Genomic DNA, 26,380 nt, shown 5'->3' with positions numbered 1-26,380 from the left:
AAATTACCTACAAAACGGATAAAAATGCATTATACAGTAGTTGCCTATAACTATATAATTTAAATATTTAAAGTCTACTAATAAAAAATAGTCATGGGGAAAACATCAAAGTAAATTCTGCAAAAACTTTCATTTCATTTCTATTTCTAGATATTTTCCACGTTGGGTCCAACGTACATACATTGTTGTTAAAATGGAGGAAAAATATGATTTTATTAACGGAGGTGGAGGGAGAAAGAGAACAAACCCAAGGTTTGGGGTGGGGGGAAGTTTGCGTGAAGCTGAAGGATGCAGAAGCCCGCACTCAAGGGCTCAGGTTTGTATAAAGATGATGGCATTCAATATTCCCTGTCAAGTGTCATTTTCAGGCAGAACCAGTAGTTGTCTATGCTCCCTCTGAGCCTAGTTTTGAGAGACAGCAGTAAAAAAGAGGTGTTTTCCTATTGCTTTAAATCTACTCCGCAACTGCTGCTGTTCTCCCTTACTCGACGGTCTCCAAACCACAGGTTGCCACTACCTGTGGTCTGTTTGGGGACAAGGATACACACTACGCTGAAGGATTCCAACATACTTAGGATCAGGCCCTGGAAAGGGTCAGGACTACCTAATTTATGATACAATCCTGCAGGAGTCCTTTGTCAGGGGCTGGTTAAATGCATTCCCAGGGGCTTGGGAAAAACTTTCCCTGAATCTGGGGCAAACAACAACACAAAGTATCACTTAGGGTTCTCTACCAACCACAGAAATCAAACACGGCTACTTCAGTCAATCTAGAGTTGATTGGAAAGTGAGTCCTTTACAGAGGAAAAACTAATCATGTCTCCTAAAGGATAAGAGCCAGGATGGTACTGAATTTTCCATCAGAATCTCTCGAACTATCCCTTTTCTGAGAGTTGCCATCTGAATGACTTAGCTCCCTTGTCCAAACTGGAGTCATTCCGCTCCATGATTAAAATTCTTGGGGAGAAAATGTAAGAGGATGGCCTTGAACCATGTATTGATTCCTCTGGCCAGAAGAAAACCCCACCAGGATCCCATGGCATAGATGGAAGTTATTCCCTAAAGGGAAGACGTATGTTGGGACTTGCCCTAGATGGTCCCAGTTTATATGTGTTTTTCAGGAATAACTATAAATAGCTTCATTTTCACTCACGGAAGTGTTCAAATTTAGGTAATAAATTGCATGGTCACTCTACGCAAAGGAAAAAAATGGGGCATTGTTACCAAAGACGGGGAGGTAATGCTGAGCAGATGAAAATATAATGAAACTATTAGAAGAAACTGAAGCAAAGTGTTTGCTCCCAATCTCTCAGGTCAAAAGATAAGAATCAGAGTCAAAAGCCCTTATCAGTCTTTTGCTTCTGACTCCAACATAAAATTAACATTCCTATATTCACTCCCTGTGTGTTGAATTATTATGACTTTAACCCAATAGTTCCATCTCCTTGTCTTCCTATGTCCTTGCAGCTAAATCCCTAAATGTTCAAGTGTTCTCTTTTGCTGCTGCTTTTTTAGCTTAATTGGTGCCCTCCTGCTTTCCAAAATAGAATGCTAACATCCATTCACCCAGCTGGAGGAGGGTCAGGGTGATACCAGATCCAATATTCCCCAAAGCTTGTGTAGGATGGTTGCTGTGTTCCTGCTGCTGACTAATAATAAGGACTCAAAAATCACCTTTTGATTCCGATTTCCTCCGAGAGGCTGTTCTACAAGCATGGGGTCAACTTAAAGGAAAAGGGTTTTTGTTTAATATTTTCTCCTTTCATTAGTGCACTTAAATTACTTTCTTGCAAACTCTGCTTGTTACCTAAATGTACTAGCACTTATGTTACCTAATTAGCTTTCTTATCAGAATTCCAACCAAAAATAACAAGAAATGTAATAATGATAAGGTATCCTGCCCCCTCAAAACAGATTTCCTTTCGCGCTTTATCTCTTGGTGCTGTTCTGGCTTGTTTAATTAAAGTATCAGAAATTATTAGACTCAAATTATTTCTTGATCTAGTGCTCAAATTCTCCTGAAAAACTGCTTCTTTTGCCTCAGTATTTAAACCTTTATCAGCATGAGGCAGATGAGTTTCCACAGGTATACAACAGGATTCATGCAATACAATATAAGTTTGGAGGAAGAGCCTAATTAGCCTCTAAATAATTAGACAAACAAGTCAGATTTGGCTACACTGGGCTACCGTGAACATTTAAATACTTGTGTCTCCTCTCCTGTGCTCCCCCACGTTAATGTGCAAAAAAACCCCATGAAACTTTAGCATGGAGTTGTGAAATTCAAAGCAAAGATCTTATTTATTTTTTCATTAGAAGGGTGGGAGTAAAAAAAAAAATCACTAAGTTCAAAACACTGTCATAAGTTGCATTTAAGGAGGGTAGTCATGTCTGTTATAGACTTTAAAACCACGGATGCGAAAGTATCTTTACATCACAGCTGCGAGAAAGAGAAAACTCAAAGACATACTGGTTATTTCTCTTCAACATATGCTGTGAAAAAAATTCGAGTTGGAATCTGTTTGCTTCTGGTGGAGATGTGTGAGAGGTTCACTTTCTTTGAAGTCGTCTGCAACATGATCCCCTTTTGCACTGTCAAGCTTGGCTATCCCAATTACCAGGCAGCCATTTTGAACCTGTGTTTTATTGGAACTTCAATAATTAGCCCTATGTTTGCGGGATGGCTTGCTGATGTCTGTCTAGGAAGAAACAAGCTGGTATGTGCTTGCTTATGTCTACATTTTCTAGGTGAGTATCCTCTTCTGACTGGATCGTTTTGCAACTTAATTGATTTTTGTTAGGATTTTTACTCTTATCCTTATCTTGCTCTGAGTATAAAATGTGATAAATGAAGTAAGAATGTTGTCTCAATTTACTTAGTTCTCTGTATTATTGGAGGGATGCTAGTAAATGCATGTGCATGTGCGTGTGTGTGTGTGTATCCTTTGATACCTATATTGCTGCACTGATTATATTTTATAATAATTATCTCTTTATATATCTGTCTTCTGGACTCCTTCAAACACCCTCTCTTTCCCCCCTCCTACCTCAAGCCCAAATTCGTGACAAATTCTATGTGTCACAGGAAGTTCATCTGCTTCACAACTAAGATGAAATGTGCTAAAAAGGTTTCTGAAGTTCATGTAGAATAACTGAAGAATGTTTTCATGAAAAGGTGGTTTTTAATTAGTCATAGAGTAATTAAGATTGAATATGGAGACATGATTTCTAGATTATGAACTATGGCTACATGCTAAATAAATGAATGAATTTAAATGCTACACTAAGCTCCTTCACATAGAAAAATATACATATATATCTAAAAAACACTGGGAGTGAACATATATCTACAAAACTTTGGGAGAGATGTGCTAGTGAGAAATGGGGAAAAATCAAGATTGCTTGATAAGGTATAGAAAGTAAGTTGATGAACAGTCTAGAATTTGGGGCTAAAAAGTTCAAGTTGTTCTTCTGGACATCAAGGAGTCACTGAAGATATGATGAAACACATCTGGGAAGTGTTTTTCTTCAGTAAACAGGAGAGGCAACCACAGTGAGAGGTTCAAGAGCAGGAGACCAGGATATCCCAGGAGGATGGTCTAGGAGAAGTGTCAATCCAGGAGAGAATATATGAAAAAGTATGAAAAACTTGGCAACTAAACAAGAGAACAAATATGGTAGAGAAACAAAAATTAACTCCAAGTTTTTGAGCTGAGGAACTTAGAAAGTTAGTATGTAGTTAGTATGTAGTTCACCAATACTATGAAATGGAGCAAAAACGAAGGTTTGGGGGGATAGGGGAGGAGATAAACGAGGAAGGGATGGATATCAGGTATTCAATATATCCCCCAGTTTCCGATGATAAATTACCATTCACCACTCATCACTTAGAGTGTGATTCAAACTTATAACTCTTCACTGTGTCAGTTTTGTTAAGTAAAAACAAAGTCTCTGTATGGCAAATATTCACTCAACATTCAACAAATACTCTCCAATGACTGCTCTGTGGCATGCATTCTCCCAGGATCTGGGAATGCAACAGAAAAGAAAACAGTCTCGTCTCTGTCAAAGGTGACTTTCTGGGGCACCTGGGTGACTCAGTGGGTTTGGCATCTGCCTTTGGCTAAGGTCATGATCTTGGGATTGAGCCCCACATCGGGCTCTCTGCTCAGGGGGGAGCCTGCTTCCTCCTCTCTCTCTCTCTCTGCCTGCCTCTCTGCCTAGTTGTGATCTCCCTTTCTCTGTCAAATAAGTAAATAAAATCTTTAAAAAAATAAATAAATTTTTAAAAGGTGACTTTCTGGTATGGGAAAGAGAAAATAAATGAGCAAGTGATATTATGTCAGGTGCTCAGGAGTGTTACAAAGAAATATATAGGAGGGTAAGGGGGTGGAGACAGAGCAGACTAGACAGTGACATGGTTGCTGTTCTGTATCATGAAATGTTTTCTGTTAAGGAGATGTTTAAGCAAGCATCTGAATGATTTGCTCTTCTTGACTTGGTAACAGGCCATATCCAGGGCACTTGGCAACTTCTTATTTAACATGGCAATTCCTATCAGTCTAAATTCCCACGGAAGCCATCAGACTAGGACTGAGTCCCGATTTTAGAATTTGACAAACAAAAGACCCAAGTCAACTCCATATCCGTTCATTTTCTTACTAAAAACTATTTCCTTGGGTCCCTGCTCATGGCTGCCATCAAATTCCAACCAGTCACTGAGTGTCAGAGGTTCTACCAAAAATGTGTCTTCTGTTTCAAATGCTAATCCTTAGCTCAAAAATGAGGCTTTCTTTTTCTTGACCATTACCCTGGCCTACTTACTGGGCTATTGGAGGTCAGTATGACTCCATTTCTATTTACATTTACATTTCTATTTACAACACTAAGGATAAACAAGAATAAGTCTATATAGATCTATATGTCTATAGAATAAATCTATATATCGGCTTTATTATCTAAAAAACAAAATCCAATTTAGTACATAAAAATCTTTACAATCTGTCCCAAATTTAACTTTCTAGACTTTTCTCTCAGTATATGACCTCAACCCTGCTGAACTTTTGCTTGCCTCTAATCCCCTACTTCTCTACTGTTACTTATGCATTTTTTTTTTCTATGCCTGAAATTGTCAACCTTCCTTTATCTTCCTACCCCATAGCCAAGACTTGAAAAATCCTGTCCTTCTTTCAAGACCCACATTGCTTAACCACATTCTAATCATACCTCTATAATTTCACTTACCACATTAAAATCTAATTTCCACCTGGTTATCTGTCCTCTTTGATGGACTTGCTAGCTCCCAGCAGAGGCTATGACACATCCTGGTGTTTTATACAAAGCTACCGAGAATGTGCGCTTAATATGCAGTGCCCAATATAGCACATATCAAAGAGGAGACTTTCTATCATACATGTCATAGACTTGTATTTTCATTACTTCAGTTTTACAAGATAAAAATAAAGTTTTGATCTAATGAAATCAATACACTATGACATTTCCTCAAAAGATGGAAGGAATGTGTCTTTCTAATTTACACAAATGGACCACTAAAAGTGCTTTGTCTTTATGCATATGGTTTCTGCAAGAAATAACTCTCGGCCCATCCCCTATGGACAATCCTTAGCCTCCCCAGGCCTCACATCATACTTCCAGAGATACAGAGGATTGAGTGGCAGGGAGAAAGCAGTTGATATCATATCTGGCCAAACTTCATAGGAAATGTTTCAAACTCAGTTATATAAAGGGCCCGTTCTCATGGTAAATCTATTTGTTACCACATATTGAGTGCATATATTCTTCAGGTTGTAAAAGCCATTGTAAGGGAGAAAAAACATTAGACCCTAATTTCTGCCTTTAAGGAACTTATAGTCCAACTGAGAAAACTAACCACATACCGCCGCCATATAAAAAATCATACCAAAAATATGAAAATAAAATGGAGGACAAGAATAACAGGGAGAAGCCATTTTTGACTAATCAAATTGATCACACACACACACACACACACACAAAAGACGATTTGACCAGTTGATAGGAATTATGAAAGGTAGCAGATTATATCTGGGATACTCTATAACATTGGGCAAGTCACTTAACCTCCCTGAACCTGGGTTTGGTTTTGTTTTGTTTTGTTTTTATTTTTATTATTTATTTATTTATTTATTTTATTAATTTTTTATTTTTTATAAACATATATTTTTATCCCCAGGGGTACAGGTCTGTGAATCACCAGGTTTACACACTTCACAGCACTCACCAAAGCACATACCCTCCCCAATGTCCATAAACTTAGAAGAAAATCTATCTTCTGACATCACCAAGTTTTTCCAAGATGAAATAATATAATACATAAAAATGTTTTACAGAATTCAAAGAGCTTAGCAAAAGTATGGCATTGAATTATAATTTCTACCAACAAGGGAAATGTTTACGTTTACTCCCTGCAAGATGGAAGGGAGAAGAGGATTGACTCCCGCCCCTTGTCCCTGCCTGTCTTCCCCCTCCTGCTGCCCAGTACGGAATCACCCACCTCACCTTCTCACCTCTGTGTTCGCCAAGATGGCTCTGCTCAGTGGCCTAAGAAGTGAGAATAGGCAAAGGGATCTATGTTCTTGTTACCTCTATGATAATGTTCTCTGTCAAACATTTTCTTTAACAAGAAAGTTAAAAGTTACTGACAAGTCTGATATGTGACTGAGAAAAAATAACCCTTACTAACAGTGGTTTTCTCTGGGGGGTGAGATGACAGGCATCTCTAGCTTCTTATATATTTCCCAATTTTGTTAAAACGGACATGATTTGCTTATATACCCTGCAAGAGAAGATAGGTCAAGTCTAAGGGGGGAAAAACTAGGCCTCTGGATTAATTAAAACCCATAATGAAGAAAATGTTCACATTTAGAAAAATTATCCTGTCTCCAGAATTGTAGTAACTAACAAGTATGTCAAGAAGACAATCACACAATGCTGCTCCTTTCAGAGGAAAAACCTTATTTAAAATGTGGTTTGGTGATTCAGGTGGTCTACGCCGTATTTATTCTCCTTTTTTCTCTGTCTACAGGCACTGCTTTGTTATCTGTGGTTGCTTTTCCCTTGGGAGATTTCTATATAGGCACTCACCATATGATTAACCATATACCAAAAAAGGAGCAGAAGAGGCTGTTTTACTTAGCGTTGCTGGCCATCTGCCTTGGCACAGGAGGACTGAGAGCCATCGTCTGTCCACCGGGTGCTTACAGCCTTAAGGAGCATGGATCCCAGAAACAAATGTCTTTTTTTAACTGGTAAGCACCACTGGCTAGGAGTGCAATGAGCCTTACAACATTCCTCTCCCTCCTGGGATTTCTCTTGTTTGCCCTCTGGTCCCATGTTGATGGCAGTAATTCAGTGTTAGTTATTGACTGGTCTGGGTCAAGTGACAATGTGACAGTGCCTTGGACAATGATTCAGCCAGTAAGTGTGGGAGCCCATGAGTCAGGTACAGATGAACGCAGCTTACCAGCACCTTCTGGAAGCACACTGATACATTTACCTTCCAAATAAACCAGTGTGAAGTGGCTTGTCATACCCAACAGAAGGTGGCTTTGGAGCCAAACAGCCTCAACTCTACTTAACGCAAGCTATCTGACCTTGGTAAAGTCGTTTATTCTCTATAAGTTTTAGTTTAATCATTGTTTTTAGATTTTATTTATTTATTAAACACACAGAGAGAGAGAGAGAGAGAGAGAGAGAGAGAGCACAAGTAGGAGAAGTGGCAGAGGGAGAAGACTCCTTGAGCAGGGAGCTGGATGTGGGGCTCGATCTCAGGACCCTGGGATCATGCCCCAAGCTGAAGGTGGACGCTTAACTGAACGAGCACAAAGGTGCCCCCTCAGTTTAATCTTTGTGAAAGCTTATCATAATCCCTCTTCATGGGTTTTATTAGAGGCAATAATATGTGTCTTGCAGGCAGAAAATCTGGCACATAGTAGGTGATCCCAGATGGCACCTGTTCCTAGCCCTGTCTACCCTGTAAGAGGAGAATTGGGCAGAGATTATAAATTCACAGGCAGTGCAGAGAAAAGATAAAAAGGACAGAAAAAGTATTTTACAATTTGTGGAAACATAAACCAGCCTTCTGTCTGGAATCCACTTCACCCTTAACACCTAAAAGAGTTTGTACTCCATGAAAATCAAACCACTTTCCTGGGAATCCGTTTCTCTCCCAGTGAGTTCTTACACAGTTTGATGCAGTTTTAAGGAACCAGTTTTTATTATCAAATACAAATTCAAGAAAAATTTTTGATCTTAAGGTAGAATATTTTGTTATTATTCATCAGTGAATGTCAAGTACATCTGAGATACATTCTTTTGTTCCCTCTTCTCTGTGAAATGAGTTGTCAACATTTTTCTAAATATTCTGTCTTTCCACCAATGTTAGCAATGGAAAAAATCAAGGCACAGAGAGAATCAGACAAAACGTTTAAAGAAAACTCATATTTAAAGCATTAAATGAAAAAAAAAAAGTTAGCATAAATAATCCCAGTATATTTAACTATCCAAGGCAGTCCGTTTCTTTCTCTCCTTCTTTCTTTCCCTCTCTCTTTCTCTCTCCCTCTTTCTCTTCTTTCTTTCTTTCTTTTTTTCTTCCTTTCTTTCTCCCCCCCCCATTATATTAATATTACAAAGCACTCAGGTCTATTTTGGATTCAGTCCAAATGTCAGAAAATAATGCAGTTTTACCAAAGGTGGAAGGGACTCTTTACTTCCTTATAGTAAATTCTGCCTCCTTGACCTGCCCAAAGGAGAAAGAAAAATCCTTCTTTTTTATTCTATTCGGAGGTTTTAATCCTTAATTAGCAACATCATTTTGATTAAATAAGACTCTGGAGGATTAAGACTGGAGAGCAATCAGTTGTTCTGAAAGATAGCTCTGGAGAATTTATTGTACTATGGTCTTAGTCATTCAGAGTTGTGTTTAATCAAAGTGACATTTCTCAGTGTTGATTACAAAGGAGACATTATATGAATGAAATATTTCCTTTGGGAAAAGGGGGGGACTCCCAGTGGGTTTGTACTTTAGGCCTTTAAAGGGGGGGATGGGGAGTGGGGTGAAAATGAATTTCTGCAGTGCGAGCAGGACAGAATTTAGGACAAACACATTTCAATGTGGTTTTTATTATTTCCTAATTTCACTAAAATCTTTAATAAAAAGAGTCATGCAGGGGCGCCTGGATGGCTCCGTTGTTGCGGACGTTGTTGTCTGACTTGTTTTTTCTGCTCAGGTCATGATCTCAGGGTCAAGAGATCTAGCCCACAGCAGCTCTGTGCTCAGTGGGGAATGTGTTGAGATTCTCTCTCTCTCTCTCCCCTTCTCTTCGAATTTCCCCACCACACTCTCATGTTTTTTCTCTCTCTCTCCCCTAAAGATAGATAAATAAATTTTTAGACAGACAAAATGAAAGAAAGAGGGAAAGAATCATGCAGAATTTTTAAAACCTAAAGTTAAATCACCTCAAAATGTAGGGTGCCTGGTTGGCTCAGGCCATTAAGCATCCCAGGGTCCTGGGATCCTGCCCCACACTGGGGTCCTGGATCAGTGAGAAGTCTGATTCTCCCTCTGCCCCTCCCTCTGCTCATGCTCTCTCTCAAATAAATAAATGAAATCTTAAAAAAAAAAAAAAACACCTAGAAATGTGCATGAGGAATCTAAAGTCAAGGTGTCACTCTTGGATGCAGAACTGTCTCGATGGTAAGCTTCTTAAAGGCTGAATCTGGTTGTTTCAGTTTTGGGGTTTTTTCCTAAGTTTATAGTACCAAGCTACAGGGCAATTTCTATGGGCAGCTGCTTTTTGTAATTTATGGAAAAATATATTAACTCTATTGCACTACATACTTCAGGGGTGGGTGGTTACATGGACAGAGACCTTATGGGGCAGCCTGAAGGCTGACAGGATCCTGGCTGTGTCAAAGAAGTGTTCTGCTTTTTGGCAAGTCCCTTAACCTCTCCGGACACAAGTCCCTCATCCACAAAATGGGACTATGTGCGGCTGCATAGCTCATATATAAAGGATCCTAGCACATCATAGGTATTCAAAATAGGGTAACTATTGTTATTAAATGACAAATCAGCTAAAATCATTGTCTAAGTTCTGAGTGAGAGGGAACCCATTGAGGAGGCCGCCATCTTTAAATGGGCAGCACTTTCATTTAAAATCTATTTCTCCATGTCAGAAAAACGCCTCTAGAAAGTACAAACTTGGCTAATATAATGAATTTCCATAGTGTCTTTAAAAACAGCATACCACTTGAATCCGCAACCACTCGAAGGCTGCATCCAGTTCTATCTTCAGCACAGATGTCAGATGTTCCTAGTTACAGGACCTTTAATGAGATGTGTCATTGCATCTCTACCACCTAAAGCTTCATAGTGATTATGTTAAATAGTATAGACTGGAAGTCTCGAGCATTGAAAGCACCACTTCCGAGTAGAGCTGCCAAGTGTAGGTGAGAAAACCACTCCCAGCCAACATTACCATCTGGTACTGGATCTTCTTCAACTATGTACCTTACTGAAAGAATAAAGCTAAACTCCCTGAAAACCAAGAGGCATAATAATCTTCCAACATCCTTGTGCCGTTATCTAGATTAGAACCTGGCTCTTCCAGCACTTTCCAAAATCTAAGGTGTGCAATTAAGAGTCACCATGCTAGAGATCATCTAGGTAAATACACCTGTGCAGAATCTTTTCTGGAAGCAAAAAGAAAGGTGGATAATTAAGTCTGTCTATAACCATAATTTTAAATTCTACTGCAATTAACTTCAAATCTTGCTTCCACATTTCTCTACTTACTTCACCTGGTAATTTGCATCCAATCTGCATATCATTGTCTGTTCCTAACTAGTTACCAGAGTGAATTATACGTGATTGAAAAGTCCAAATAGAATATTGGTAGAGTTCTTGAAAAAAAATCTAGAGACTAACTTATTCTATCCCAGAAATTTTGAATATCTGGTACTCAGATTGACTGTACACAGTATTTGTCCTACACTAAAATATTCTGATGTTAATACTTGCTTGAACTTAATAACTTTTATCTTAGGGAAACGCTAGAGGTAAAAACTTACTATCCCACGGAATGTTTTATCAGAAGCTATTTTAATATTCAGTTGAGTGTTGTTCGAAAGCAGAAATTCTCAATCCTAGATTGACATAAAAGCCACCTGAGGACTCTTAAAAATACTGATTCCTGGGCCTTGGCATCAAAAATTCCATATATATTGGTATGAGGTGAGATCCAGAGACCAGGATTTTTTTTAATTAATTAATTAATTTATTTATTTATTTAGATGCCTAAGTAGTCAGATTTAAGGACTACTGCTCTCAAGCTGTTGTCTGGTTTTGAGAATCATTTACAGGCTTTATTTAAAAATGTTTCCTAGGCCCCACCCACAACGGCCAAGATCAGAATATACTGGAAGCATAGCTGGGGAAGGTTTACCACTTTTATCAAGTGCTTCAGAATTTTGAAAACAATTGCAGAGATATAAGGAAAGGGGATACTAGCATGGTCTAGAGATAACTTTGAAAAGAAATGGGGGGCACCTGGGTGGCATGGTCATTGGACGTCTATCTTCAGCTCAGATCACGATCTCTGGGTCCTGGGATCCAGCCCCGTATCAGGCTCCTTGTTGGGAGAAAGCCTGCTTCTCCCTCTCCCACTCCCCCTGCTTGTGTTCCCTCTCTCGCTGTCTCTCTCTCTCTCTCTCTCAAATAAATAAATAAACTTAAATATAAAGAAAAAGAAAAGGAATGGAACTGGACATCATTGGGGTGCACATACTGGATATGAGGCGGCTTTGGAAAGTTTTGACAATTCATAGCGATTTTTCATCCCACTTGGAAACCTATCTGATTGAGAAATTCCTTGTGAAGAGAAACGAAACATGAATCTACTTAATTCTGTAATAGTAAAATCATAATTTATAAGGTACATTTCAGCCAACAAAATCAAAGCAGTTCACGGAATAATTGTATTAGTTCTCAAAATATCATCTGAGTTGCACACTGAGGAATAGCTTGTAAATAGCTTTAAAAAAAAAAAATCACTAAACCTTCCAAAATTCTATTTCCATGGGCTCTAGCCAAGCTTAACAAATCCTACCCACCCACTCTAATAACAACAGACAACTCCTTCTTTACTTTTGCCAAAGTGGTAAGCTTTCAGGAAATACACTCAGAATTCCTGCCTAACATATACTTGTGGAAACCAAAGAACACTGAGGAAAAAAAGAAAGAAAGGCGAATTTCTTGTGTCTTACTGCTCTTTTTTTTTTTTTTTTTAAGCCCTGCTTGGTCGTTTTTCAACTTGGTAGGTACATGACTACGGACTTATTTTCATCAGTAAACACGCAGTGATCTAAAGACCTTAAATTGAGGAAATAAGAAAATGATATACAGGAATAACTGTTATGGTTGCAATGTTGGGGGAAAAAAAGAAGAAGGGAGGATCAGAGAGAGAAAGAGAATGATAGTAAGTTAAAAGAAGAAGAGGCAAGGAGAGCAAGAGAGAAAGAGTGAGACCTATTCCCAAATTTCTTGATTAAAAATTAAAAATATACCTTTTCTAGGGGTGCCTGGGTGGCTCAGTGGGTTAAAGGCTTCAGCTCAGGTCCTGATCCTAGGGTCCTGGGATAGAGCCCCGCATCGGGCTCTCTGCTCAGCGGGGAGCCTGCTTCCCTTCCTCTCTCTCTGCCTGCCTCTCTGCCTACTTGTGATCTCTGTCTGTCAAGTAAATAAAATCTTTAAAAAAAAAAAAAAGAAATATATATATATATATATATATATATATATATATATATATCTATCTTTTCTAAATCATGCTGTCTGTTCACCAAAACCAACACTCTTCTTTTATTAGATGCCTTTTCTTTATCTGTACTGTTGAAAAAAATTATAGATAAAAAGCATCTAGAACTGCAAAATTTCCACTTGCTTCTTTTTTCTCTAAATTCATGACCACCAGAGTATTCTTTGAAGTACTTCTATAGGTCTATAGTGATGCTGGAAGAAGCAACCATTGTCAACCATGACCCACCAGGAAGTCAGCACCCAAGTGTGTCCTTGACTTTTCTAAACAGTTCAAAGAACAGTTCAGTTCTTTTTGAAGAACCACAAATCCCCTAGTGAATTATCTCAATATTGTTCAATGCAGAGTAAAATAGTTTCCCTGAACTCTGTCCATTGTCTCCTGCTGCCATGAAGACCCAAGAGTTTGCCTTCCCTCTTGGCATCTTCTCGGGTTAAGAAAAACCAGTTTAAACCATTTTCCCTAAAATCACTGAAAATAAATTTGAAGTATGTCAAAATGAGACAGCCTAAGAGATGACAAAGTATAAGAGTGAGTTCAATCATGATTACTAAATAAGTAAAGGTGAATGTTTAAAAGAAAAAAAATCTCAAAAGGATTGCTGAGATTTGCAGCAACAAGTTTTCTTTCCCTTATTTGTATTCAATGCCATAGAATCACGAAGACCCAAAAAAAAAAAAAAAAAATTAGACTTACATGTACTCCCAGTTATTTGCAGTTCCCAATCTGTATTTAAAAGTAGACTAAAGAAACATATTTTTACTGCTGCTTTCAATTTTCCTTAATCACTTGTATTTATTTTGTGTTAGTGCTTTGCTCTTTGACTTTCTGTGTGAGAGGTGCTTTATATACTCAATTTGCTAGTGAGCTATGAGATGAAAGGAGTCTTAATGGTGAGTTTGAAGACTGTGGGTTTTTATTTCTTTTATTTTTTTACAGTTGATACATATACAATTTCACCCTTAATTATCTATGGCTTATCCTGTCCATGGATCAATAAAGACATATATAAAACATGCCTGTACTAGGTAATTCTTCCAGAAAATTACACAATCAAATAGGTTGGATGGCATTTGTTAAAATACATTTAGTACTTGGTGTGAAATCTCTTCCTATATGAAGCTATTCAACACTATAATTCTTTTGTTTCTAACTGCCTTTTACAAGATTGAAGTCTTGGAATAATTGTAATTTTCCCTGACCCTCTTTAGAGCGATTTAGTTTACATCACCATGTGGTGTTCCGAGGAGCCACACAATGTCCTCTTGGATTTTCTCAGCAATATTGAACATTTAAGAAAAGTGTTTCCTGCCGATTGAAAGAGCTATAACACTGCTTGCAGCTCCAGCTTCTCTTAGTTGCGTGAGCCGCAACTCAAGTGTGCAGGTTGCAACAGCTCGACAGGACGACCCGAGACTGAGCCTAAGAGCTCTATCCAAATGTCCTACAAAACTCTAGCTTTGTGTCTCACTGGCACTGTGACAAGTTTCTGGTGGTGGATTGTAGTAAACCAGAGTCCTCAGCATGGCCATGTTGGATGTTTGATTACTTTCCTAGGTCAATTATGGAAAATGTTTTTATACGTTGTTGTTGGATAATGTGGTTTTTGTGAGATGCCATGTTATTCGTCAATTACTTATTTACTATCCCTATATTGTGATCCTAGAACCATGTTATGTCCTATGGAGACAAAGAACAAGGCGTTCCTGTCAGGAAGCCTGACAGCTTGTGAGAAGACAAAACTAACAAAAGTGAAATCATTGCAGAATGGATTATCTTAGAAGTTCAGAGAATTTCTATTCAAGAGAATGTTGAATAAAGGAAAAGAGACTTGACATGGAACTTTAGTTAAGTGACAAAAGGTGTAAGGATGGGGGTGCCTGGGTGGCTCAGTTGGTTAAGTATCTGCCTTAGGCTAAGGTTATGATCTCAGGATCCTAGAATCAAGCCCTATGGCAGGCTCCCTGCTCATTGGGAAGTCTCCTTCTCCCTCTCTTTCTGTCCCTCCCCCAACTTCTGCACTCTCTCTCTCTTAAATAAATACATAAATAAAATTCTTAAAAAAAAATTTTAGAGGTGAAAATGAGCAACCATGTTTATAGGACAGAGAAGGCACAGGGGTAGCTGGGCGCATGTCTCCTTTCCAAATATACGTCACAAACCTCTCTCCTTCTCTCCCTTGACTTTGCTAACCGCAGTCCAGTTCACTTCTAACCCTCCTCCAGGCTACAGCAGCTGTGATTAGTCTTACCAGGCCCTGACCATGCATAATCTACATGCGTAGACCTCATGATAATCCTTTCTTTTTTCCATTTAAAAGCACATCATTTCAGCCCCATGATCAATCGCCTTCAAATGGCTTCCCAATAGACTAAGAATAAAAACCAAACTCTTTACCATGGACTTCAAGGCCTTGCATGATCTGAATCACAATTAGCGCGGATCACGTCTCCAAATGGTCTTTTCCATGCTCACCACGCTCTAACTTCCTTGCTCATTTTGTTTCCGGAAACAAGATGGAAGAAAAGTGAAGAATATGACAACGTTAGCTTAGCACAGTGCAGCTCCAGTGTGTGTTCTCCATTCAGTCTTCACAAGAAACCTGACTAGAGGGTATGATCCCTACTTTAAAGATAAAGACCCAGAAATCCAAAAAGCCTAAGACACAGATCATGTGATTATCAGAGTTTTCACTCAAATTCATGTCTTTTTTTTTTTTTAAGATTTTATTTATTTATTTATTCATTTGAGAAAGAGACACAGAGAGAGAGAGAGTGAGCCCAAGCAGAGGGGAAGGGCAGAGGAAAAGGGAGAAGGAAGCTTCCTACTCAGGTGGGAGCTCCATCTCAGGACCCCGGATCATGACCTGAGCCAAGGCAGATGCTTAACTGACCAAGCCACCCAGGTGTCCCAAATTCATGTCTTTTTGAGCATCATTCCAAGGGAAAGAAACAATATTTATAATTAATAATATATAAAATTTGGCAAGAAGCATGAGTGAAAGGTAATTTCTAATGTTAAAGCTTGTATTAATGAGGAAATGGTGGTGTCATGAACTTGATGATAGGAAAGAAGTGTAAAAAAGACACATGGTCAAGTTAGCCTCTTCTTAGAGGCTGCACCAGAATGAGGGCTCCTACTCATGCCTTTGCAACAATGCAGCTGTGAGAATTCACTTGAAACCGTAAAGGTCTCCAAGGCAAAAATTTCTCCTCTAAAACAGAGATGGAAAATTTTTGTGATCTTGGGTTAGGGAAAGATTTCCTAGATACAACAATAAAAGCCCGGGCTCTCTGCTCAGCAGGGGCCTGCCTCCCCCTCTCTTTCTGCCTGCCTCTCTGCCTACTTGTGATCTCTGTCTGTCAAATAAATAAATAAAATCTTTTTAAAAATTCAATAATAAGAAAATAACCTAGTTTTATTTTAAATGGGCAAAAGTTTTGAACAGCAATCTCACCAAAGAAGATATACAGATGGATAAAAGCACATGAAGAGATGCTCAATATTGCTAGTTATTAGGGAAATGCAAAATAAAATCACAATGGGATACGAACACACATCTATTAAAATGGCTAAAATTTAAGACTGATCATATACCAAGTATTGGCCAAGATGTGGAGGTATTAAAACTCTCATACCTATGTTGTAGTTGATGCAAAATGTTACAATTACTTGAAAAGCATTTGGAAATTTCTTAAAATATTAAATGTTCATCTACTGTATCATCTAGCCCTTCCATTCCTAGGTTTTTTCCAAACCCTAATTGTGTTGTTACATGGCAAAAGTGAAGGGATTTGGCAATGTAACTAAAGTCTCTAGGGGTGCCTTGGTGGCTCAGTCAGTTAAGCATCCAAGTCTTGGTTTTGGCTCAGGTCATAATGTCAGGGTTATAGGATTGAAAACCTTGGGCTCCTTGCTCAGCAGGGAGTCTGCTTGAGGCTCTTTTTCTCTCCCTCTGTCCCTTCCACCACTTGTGCACACACTCTCTCTCCCTTTCTCACTCTAAAATAAATAAAAACTTTTTTTAAAGTCTCTAATAATTTGATTTTTAAATTAACCAAAGAAGAGATTATCCTAGAATCCTGGATGGGCCTGATCTAACAAGGTTGGCCCTTTAAACCTTAGTGATAATGTTATGTTCTAAAACTTAGGTCTTATTAGTGTTTACCCAACTGAAAAATTTACCAAAACTCATAAAACTATATATTTAAGCAGATATTTTATTGTATTTAATTTTACCCTAATAAATTTTATAAATTAATGTTAAGACCCCTCCTCTGCCATGGGACTCTAACAGCATGGGCTTAGACCCAATGAAAGGATGAGAGATACAGATTATTTCCCCCATTACAAACCAGACTACTGCTATGGGTACGTAGTTGTAATACTATTCATCAGGAAAAGGTACTGAAAGTTTTATTCAAATGACACGCATTTCTTTGGTTTAATGCATGGTCTGGGTATAACCAAAGTATTCCTCAGTTTACCCATACTTTGAAGAGTAGAATAAATAGGAAGATTCAGCTTTTTACCCATGCAGCCTTTCCCAGATTTATTAGGCATGTTTGATTAAGTATTGTTTATGGCTTCTCTAGTGCCACAACACATAGTTGAGCAGTTGCTGTAGAGATGGTATGACCCTCGAAACCTCAAATATTTACTATGAAGCCCTTTGCAGAAAAAGTTTGTCTTTAGATAACACATTCTCTCCACACGTGTTCTAAAAGGAATGAAACAAAGATAACAAAAATGATAAGACTCCATAGCTGATATGTTCACAGTTATTAAGAAGTCTAATAAACAGGCGTGCCTGACTGGCTCAAGTGGTTAAGTGTCTGCCTTTAGCTCAGGTCATGATCCTGCAATCGAGCCCCTTGTCGAGCTCTCTTCTAGTGGAGGAGTCTGCTTCTCCACCTCCCTCTGCTTCTCCCGCTGCTCCTTGTCTCTCTTTCTCTCTCTTTCACTCTCTCTTTCTCTCAAATAAAAAAAGAATTTTTTTTTTAAAGAAGTTTAAAATAATACTGACAAATTCTAGTTCAGCTAACAGGCCACCACTTCATAGCTTACATCTAGATCAAAGCATTAAAATTAACAATTGTTCTCTGAAGTAACTCAATGGTCTTTTTATTTCTGTCTGTCTGTGTATCACAGGTTTTGCTGGATCATGAACCTGAAAGCAACTGTTGTCTTTCTGGGAATATCTTACATCCAGCACTCAGGGGCTGGGGCCCTGGTTCTACTCATTCCCTTTATGTCTACACTTATGGCTTTGATAACCCTTCATATGATGCACTGTGACTTGATTTATCAGCCAGAAAAATGTAAGTAAATCACACTTCACATTAATTATTTGATTTTGATGGTTTTCTTGATCTACTTGATCTTCTTCATCTTTGATCCCCTGTAACTTCTCTTTCAACTCACAGGATTTGTAGAGTCTGCCAGTTGCTACACTTGAGAGCAGTAAAATCTGTAAGAATATCAACAATCTCTAAGATCTTTTCGGTTTCCCTTGTTCAAATCAGTTTAATAATTGGATGTTTTAAACAAAAACAAAAGTAGGACAAAAATCCCGTATGTACTCTCCGCTTCAACTATCATCAACTCCACTCACTCTCTCCCCATCCCACCTGGTGATTTTGAAGCAAAAGGAGGGATGAGGACAAACCACAAGAGACTCTTAAAGATAGAGAACAAACTGAAAGTGGATGGAGGGAGGGGGTGGGGTCAGGCTAGATGGGTGATGGGTTTTAAGACGTGCTCTTACTGGGTTGAGCACCGGGTGTTGTTATGTAAGTGATGAATCACTGAATTCTATTCCTGAAATCTATATTGCACTTTATGTTAGCTAACTAAAATTTAAATTAAAAAAAATATTATACCATTTCATTTGTGTGCAAGTGTGTAAATGACATACTTTTAAAAAACCATATTCACAATGTCATTATTACATACACACACACAATGAAAGGGAGAGTAGCGGCTCACTGTTAAGATCTGTTTCCCTTTTTGAAATTTGTGTATTTTGTTTACTTCACATCCAAATAGGTCCATACATTCCGAATGGCAGAAGTGCCCCTTACATCATCTATATTCCTCTTTCGTTTCTATCTCTTTTCACTTTTTTTTTAAAGAAATCTGAACATTCCACAGAGCATTTCTCGTAGTCTGAATTTCATGGATTACATCCACATGTTGTCATGCAAGAGATGTTCCTCTTTCTTAATTCCTTTTAATTGTCTGAAAGACCTACATGCTTGATCAGATTAAGATTTTTTTTTAAACAAAATTCCTTCATAGATGGTGTTATGTACTTCAATGAAGAGGAGAGATGTCTGATTATCTGTTTTTACAGTATCAGCACCCACTGATGATTTCTGCCTAAGTCCATACTCCATTGTGGGTTACAAGGCAGTGATAGTCCATATTTATGCCTCCTTCATTAGCTGAAATAATTCTATGAAGAGAAACCTCTCCTCAGTAAGTATTCAGTTATACAGAGGTACAGTTTATATAGGAAAAAGAAAACAAATGTTTAATTCTTTTACTCTATTTTTAGACTTTCAGTATCTTCCAGAGGTAGATCTGTTGGATGATTTCTTTAGAAAAACTATTATTATTAATTTATAGACTTAAAATTTTTAGTAAGTTGCAATCCACCACAGTTATGAGTGCTCGGATTATTCCATATTTGGGCAGTGAGGTTCTCTTTGAGTTGGTGTCTGAGTCTTCCGGACAAGCCTCTGTTTTCTTTTCTGGCTTCCTTGTTTTCTTATATGCCAGCATATTCTATGGTCATTATTTCTTTCCCTGAAATTGGAATCATCTCCTCCAAAAAACGGTGTTTCCTTTCCACGGATATTGGTAATTAGAGACTATAATTTTGGCCATGGGGATGCTCAATGCTACTTAGTCTATCATGGTTCCTAGACTTTTCTGTGGACAAAGCTAGAAAATGTTATCATTTTTTCTTTCTAGAATAACATACATTTTGGATTATACTAATACCTTAATCAAAACCAGTGCTGAAGGATTTTTTCTTATCCTATCAAACTCGGGTCTTTTTCTCTTATTTCCTAGGCCAAGAATCCCAGTTCTCAATGACAACAATAATCCACACATTTGCTTTATCTCAAAGACTCAGTAATCTTAGCCTGACACTGGCGCCCCCAGTATGGTTATCGAAAATAGTTTCAAGATTCTTGCACTTTTTCTTTTCTTTATCTTATAATCCCTAGGAATGTACACCAAAATTATTATGTCCTAAAGTTACTCATAGTTTCTCTCTGTGTGGTTGTGTCAGTAACTTTATGTAAAATTAAATGTATTTATTCCATTTTTCTTTATACTTAGACATATTTTTAAAATTTAATTAAGTCTTGGGAATAGTTTCATGTATCTAAAATTTATGTAGAAAACAAAGTCTATTTATATTCCTATATTCTCTCTTATTCCCTTAGGTGTCCATTTACATATTTTAAAGAATTATCTTTCCATTTTTGTAATAAGGGAAACTATTAAAATTTTTTATGTGTGTGTCTTTATGTCTCCATGTATGTATTTACTTCCCTACTTATATAAGCAAGAGCGTATTATTCACTCTTCTCACCTGCTTTTCTCATTTAATGTATCCTAGGGATTGCTTCATAATTGTATATAAAAATGTGCCCCATTCCTTTTTATAGCTGCTTGGTTCTCCATTATGTAATGAATCAGCTTCATATTGATGTTTATTTTACCAGCCTATTGATGGACATTCAGGTTGGGGTTTTGGTTTTGTTTGGTGGGGTTTTTTTTGCCTTTTTTTTTTCTTTTTTTGCTTTTGCTTTTGCTATGTTAAGTAGTTTCTAATGAATAGCCTGCTGTAATCCTCTCTTTGTAGGATTGTTAAGTGAAAAAGTAATTATACACACAACTTTGCTATATTTCAACAAATTTCCTTCCATAGTGGTTGTATTGTTGAGTTTCCACCAAAAATGTATGAGAATGCCTGTTTTCTCATAGTCTTTCCAGCAAAGTAATTTTGTCAAACTTTTGGATTTTTGACAACTTGAGGGTGGAAAATGGCATCTTGCAAAAGTTTTAATTAACATTTCTCTTATTATGAGAAAAGTTGAACATCTTTTCATTGCTTAGAACAATTTGTATATCTTTCAGTGAACTACCTGTTCATACATCTAGTCCATTTTTTTTTCTGTAGGACTGTGGACTTTTTCTTTTGATTTTTAGAAGATTTCTTTATATTGTAGATGTTAAACTTTTATTTATGATAAAATTTGCAAATATTATTCCCCATTTGTCATATAGTTTTTAACTTTGATTCTTGTGTTTTTCTTCTACACACAAGATTTTTAAGTTTCCTTTTTTTATTTTTGATGAGGGGTTAAGCTTATAATAAAATATATCAGTTGTCTCCCTAATTACGTCTAGATTTTGAATTATGTTGGAAAAATTTTCCTTACTCCAAGAATATAAAGATATTCACTCAAATTTTCTTTCAGTACTCATATTCTTTCTTCTTTTTTTTTTTTAATCTTTATATCTCTGACCCATTGGAAATTATATTAAAATAGGTTTTGGGGCACATGAGTGGTTCAGTCGGTTAAGCCTCTAACTCTTGATTTTGGCTCACGTCATAATCTCAAGGTTGTGGGATCAAGTCCTCATCGTGCTCCAAGCTCAGCACGGAGTCTGCTTGAGATTCTCTCTCTCCCTCTCCCTCTGCTCCTCCACCTACTCTCTCTCAAATTAATTAATTAATTAATTAAATCTTTTTTTAAAATAAAACAAAATAGGTTTTAAGAATGAACTTAATTTTATCTTTTTTCGATGTAACTGTCAAGTTATCCAAACTCACTTATTTCAAAGTCTGGATTTTCCCCACTAATACAAGATGCCACCTTCATTGTACATAGACACTTGCATTTCTGGAGCTGTTCCTTGGTTAGTCTATTAATCTATCTTATCTAACTCTGACTTTAATTTCTCATATATTTTCTTTTTACTACTACCACTGTTTCTACTACTTCTCTATACAACTACTACCATTAAGAGTGATGTGATGAGCTGTATTTTTACCAGTTGAGGGTCTTCACCAATGTTACCTCATTTTCACCCCCAGCCTGTGAAGTAGATAAGAAGGGTACCTTGTATCCTTTTATAGCTTGGGCTCCATATGCTTTGCTCTGCTTCTCCAGCAACTTCAACATATCATTTATGATTTTTTTAAAATTTAAATTAGAGTTAGTTAACATACAGTGTAACATTCTCTTCCAGAGTAGAATATAGTGCTTCATCACTTACATACAACACCCAGTGTGGAGCTCATTTTATTATAGCACATTTGGAAGTACGGAAAATTTCATCCATAGGAACATCTGCCTCCATTTCTCAGAGCTCTGTGGTATGTGGATCACAGCTAAGCAGTACACTTCTTCCTGGCAATCTGTGGAATGGGTTCAATATGCAGAAAGTTCTATGAGGGTTGGTCTTTGTCAGCCCCACAGAGCAAAAAAGAGAAAATTGTAAAGCATAAAATTTCATGGAAAGACAAGTTTAGTCATTTCTGGAGTGTGTAATTAGCAAATAATTCCAGGGTTTTGTGAATATAAATTCATAATTTATCTATATAAATTATTTCCTATTTAAGAATATATTTATCTGAATAAAGAGATACAATTCTTCATGTAATACAGACATATATAAGCTACTGTTCACCACCAACCTATTGTAGCCCTTATGTTACATATTTAAATATATGATGAAGTAAACTTTCTTAGGAAATTCATGAGAAAGAATTTTATAATTGTAATTAAAAGTATAATAGAAAATGTTCTGGAGTCTTTTACTCTACACAATACTCCATAAACTGAATACTTCACAGTTTTCAGTTTTTGTTTTGTTTTCTATTTCCAAGTAATAAGATCACCCAACTACGATGAAGTAAAATGCTGTCTTCCCTCTAGCCAAGTATATAATCCTTATTTTGGCTTCTTCCTCTCTGATGACTAAATTGGAAATTCCTCAAAGCTGTAATTCAAAGCCATAGGTGACCTTAAAGAAATGATTTTTTATATGCTACCTTTTATTTTAAGGTAACTTTTCAAATGTGGACCATGCATTCCATTATGTTTAGCTGTCAAGCACGGCCTTCATTTGCATTTCTTCCCACTGCTATAATTTTGAGAACTGGCAGGTGACCAAAGAAGAAAAAATGTGCATCTACCATCTAGAGTGCAATGTAGGCTTTTTTTATTATAATTAAGTAGCATAGATATTCATGATTAGATCAAGGTCAGAGGAGCAGAACATCAGAGCCAAGGACTTAAAGGTACAAAGAATAGAAAAATTGCTTTCTGAAGTTTTTTTTTTTTAATAGTAATAGCTACAATCTTTAAGTATTTCAATAAAACATTTAAAATAGCTCATCTGTTTCATTTTAAAATGTACACGCCTGGTGTGTTTGCCATCCACATTTAAACTAGAGCTTGAAGTCTCAGTTGCATTTTCATCCCTTTTTTTTTTCAACTTCCCATTTCTGCTCCTGGTGCAGAAAAGCAATTTGAAAATCATAATGACAATAGATTTTTTTAAAAGTGAAGTCTACATGACACCCCAAATTATTTGTATGGAAGTCATGAATTTTCTATTAAGTCTAATGGATTAATCCACGGAGGTGGTGTGATGTTTAGAAGGAGATGTTTTCAACAGGGTATCTCTCCTAACATTCAGGGATAACACCCTGGTTTGATGGGGCATCTGCTACTCTCCTGGGGCAGACAGATGGGGCATCTGCTACTCTCCTTGAGCAGACAGATGACTGTACATTTCCTTTTCTTGCCCTCTCGAACTAACTTATGATTCCCTCCCAGGTCCTCTGATCAATTTAGGATTACTACTTCTCTGCCTTCTTTTCCCTCTGACTTAAAACCCATATAGCACACTGTCCACTCCTTCTCAATCTCCTTGATAGTCCTTCTCTTTTCTCCTCTGATAGTCTTCTAACTGATGCAAAGCCCTAGGATTCATTCCCTGAACCTCATCTCTTCACACCCTCTTTCCTCAAGTAACCTGTAATCCCACTTTTAATATCAACTATATACCAAACACTCAAGTTCATATTGACTTCACCTTGAAACATACATATCCAATTTCTAGTCAACCCTTTTTTAATGGTAGAAAACTTTTATTTTTCAATTTAAAACATTTCTACACAGTTTACCTCCCCCTCTCCCTCTCTCTCTATAATATATGTAAACGTATATATAGAATATATATATATATATATATATTTAATGTTACCTTTCCAAACCTCATTAAAACAGAAATACAAGGACAAAAAGGTGTCAGCTTTCAAAAATGAAAAGAACAGAAAACAGGCTATTAGAAGACAAAAGCTTTTCCTACATTTCTTGGAAACAGGCATGGACATTTTAACTTGGTTATCTAATGGTCCTCTCAAACTTAACCTGACCAAAACTCAAGTCCTCATTCACCCAACTGCAACACAGCCCCTTTCTTGTCTTCTTCATCTCAGTGTCTATCACCAACACCCAGTTTTCTAAGGAAAAGGTAAGTAGTCATCCTCAAACTTCCCCATTTCTTCAAGCTCCCTCCATCAAAAAATACTGCTGGTGGTTCAAACACACATGCCTACCTGTCCACTTCTCTTCACTGCTATCGCTATGTCCAAGTCACCATTACTTCTTGCCCTCTCTCAGCTCCCCCTCTTGTTTTCCAAACCTATTATCCACACCACTACCAGACTTCAAGAGTAACTTTTTAAGTGTATACATCCTACAGTTATCTCCCTTCTGCATAAAATTTCCTAATGCTTTCCTGTAACACTGAAGGCAAACTCCAAGCTCCTTACTTCAGCCCGTGAAGTCGGATCCCTGACCAACTCTGGGACCTCACCTCCTTCCAATCTTCTAACTGAGGTACTGCCTCAAATTGACCTTTATGGATACCGAACCACTCTCAGATTCTTTTTTTTTTTTTTTAAAGATTTTTACTTTATTTTATTTGAAAGAGAGACAGAGACAGGGGGTATAAGCAGGGAAAGGGCAGAGGGAGAGAGACCAGCAGATCCCCTACTGAGCCAGGAGCCTGATCCGGGGCTCAATCCCAGCACCCTGAGATCATGACCTGAGCTGAAGTCAGATGCTTAAAAAATTGAACCACCCAAGTGCCCCTCAGCTTATTTCTACCCTGTGACATATCTGGCATATGCTTCCTCCATGTCTTTTGCCTATTTCCAGTCATTCGAGCCACAGTTCAAATTTCAACTCTTTCTGCTGTCTCTATACTCTATCCCATAATGGGTGTCTATCTTAGAAGTCCATTTTGCTTTCATCATTGAGCATGTCTTATATTTTTCTGCTAAAAAGTGTCTCCCCAACCAGAAGGAAAACTCAGAAATTTGTGGGTCTTGTTCACTATTATTATTCTTAGGCTCAAAAAACCTTTGGCATATAGTAGGAACTTAGTATGCTGAATGAATGAAAGATTGCATATTCACAATTGTTTGGAATCAATTATGTGCCCTCCCTATCCTAGCTAAAATTTTAGACCTCATTCATGCTCAATCATTTCTTGTTCTTAACCATTGTTTTTGTTGTTTCATATCACTCTATCAGATATAACTTTACTTGCTTAAATAAAATTCATTTTTCAAAATGTGTATTTAGTTGAAGCCAGTGCTACTCAAAACCTTATCCATGGAGCACTGCTGATCAATTAACTGTTTGTTATTGGTATGCAACAAAATAAATACAGACACTGAGAGAAAACATGTAGAAACATTTACTGAAAGTTAGATTCTATGTCTGTTGAATCTAATAATAAAAATATCAGGACTTACATTATTTATGTCTTTGTTTTATTTTATTCTTTAGGTATTATGTTTTATGATTATTTTTAAAATGTATTGACCATAATGGTTCAAACTTTATTAAAAAAATTTTTAACACAGCTAGTTTAAGAAGCAATAATCCAAACTATTCCTCCTTAGAAAGAATATGATAAAGATATTTAAATATTTATTGTTTGCAGGTATCAATTTACCATGCATTAAGAGCAGATGACAATTCATCTTGCAACAAATGGTGATTCACTCAAACAAAAACAGAATGATGGGTTCAAAACATATATTCAATATAAGCACCTGAATTTAAAGAAAGAGAGGGGAAATTGGGGAGAATATCTTTGGAAATAGTCTTTCATCCTATGAATAGTCATCATTTCATCATAAAGCTTATTCAAAAGCATAGAGTAAGTTGGATTAATGCCAATAATAACCCTCCATCTACACAGCACTGTTTTGCAAAAGTTGAGCAGAGAACAGACTGATGAGCAACAGAGACAAGTTCATAAAGAAATGTCAGGAAGTTAAGCCTCCTAGCCCAGACCTGTTCAAATTCAGTTTCCAGACTGTTCATCAAGGCATTCTCAGTTCTCATTTCACTAAAGTCTTAAGTAAACTAATTGAAATAGCTAGGAAAGTCTCATAATAGAGCAGTTCCTCCTGC

The 26,380-nt window shown here is 37.2% G+C and overlaps 1 protein-coding gene across 1 annotated transcript in view; it reads left to right on the top strand.

Moving 5' to 3' along the window:
• The first annotated feature begins 2,387 nt into the window (after positions 1–2,387).
• Positions 2,388–26,380, top strand: part of SLC15A5 (solute carrier family 15 member 5) — an 80,148-nt gene continuing 56,155 nt past the window's right edge. The window contains exons 1-3 of the mRNA XM_059404768.1: positions 2,388–2,748; positions 7,064–7,286; positions 18,003–18,172. Coding sequence (XP_059260751.1) covers positions 2,388–2,748; positions 7,064–7,286; positions 18,003–18,172 — 754 coding nt within the window. The remainder of the gene's footprint in view (positions 2,749–7,063; positions 7,287–18,002; positions 18,173–26,380) is intronic.

Source organism: Mustela nigripes, chromosome 6 (assembly GCF_022355385.1).
Source record: "Mustela nigripes isolate SB6536 chromosome 6, MUSNIG.SB6536, whole genome shotgun sequence".
NCBI classification, from domain to species: domain Eukaryota; kingdom Metazoa; phylum Chordata; class Mammalia; order Carnivora; family Mustelidae; genus Mustela; species Mustela nigripes.
Note: the sequence above shows the minus strand (reverse complement) of the source record. Positions and strands in the feature narration are given on the sequence as shown.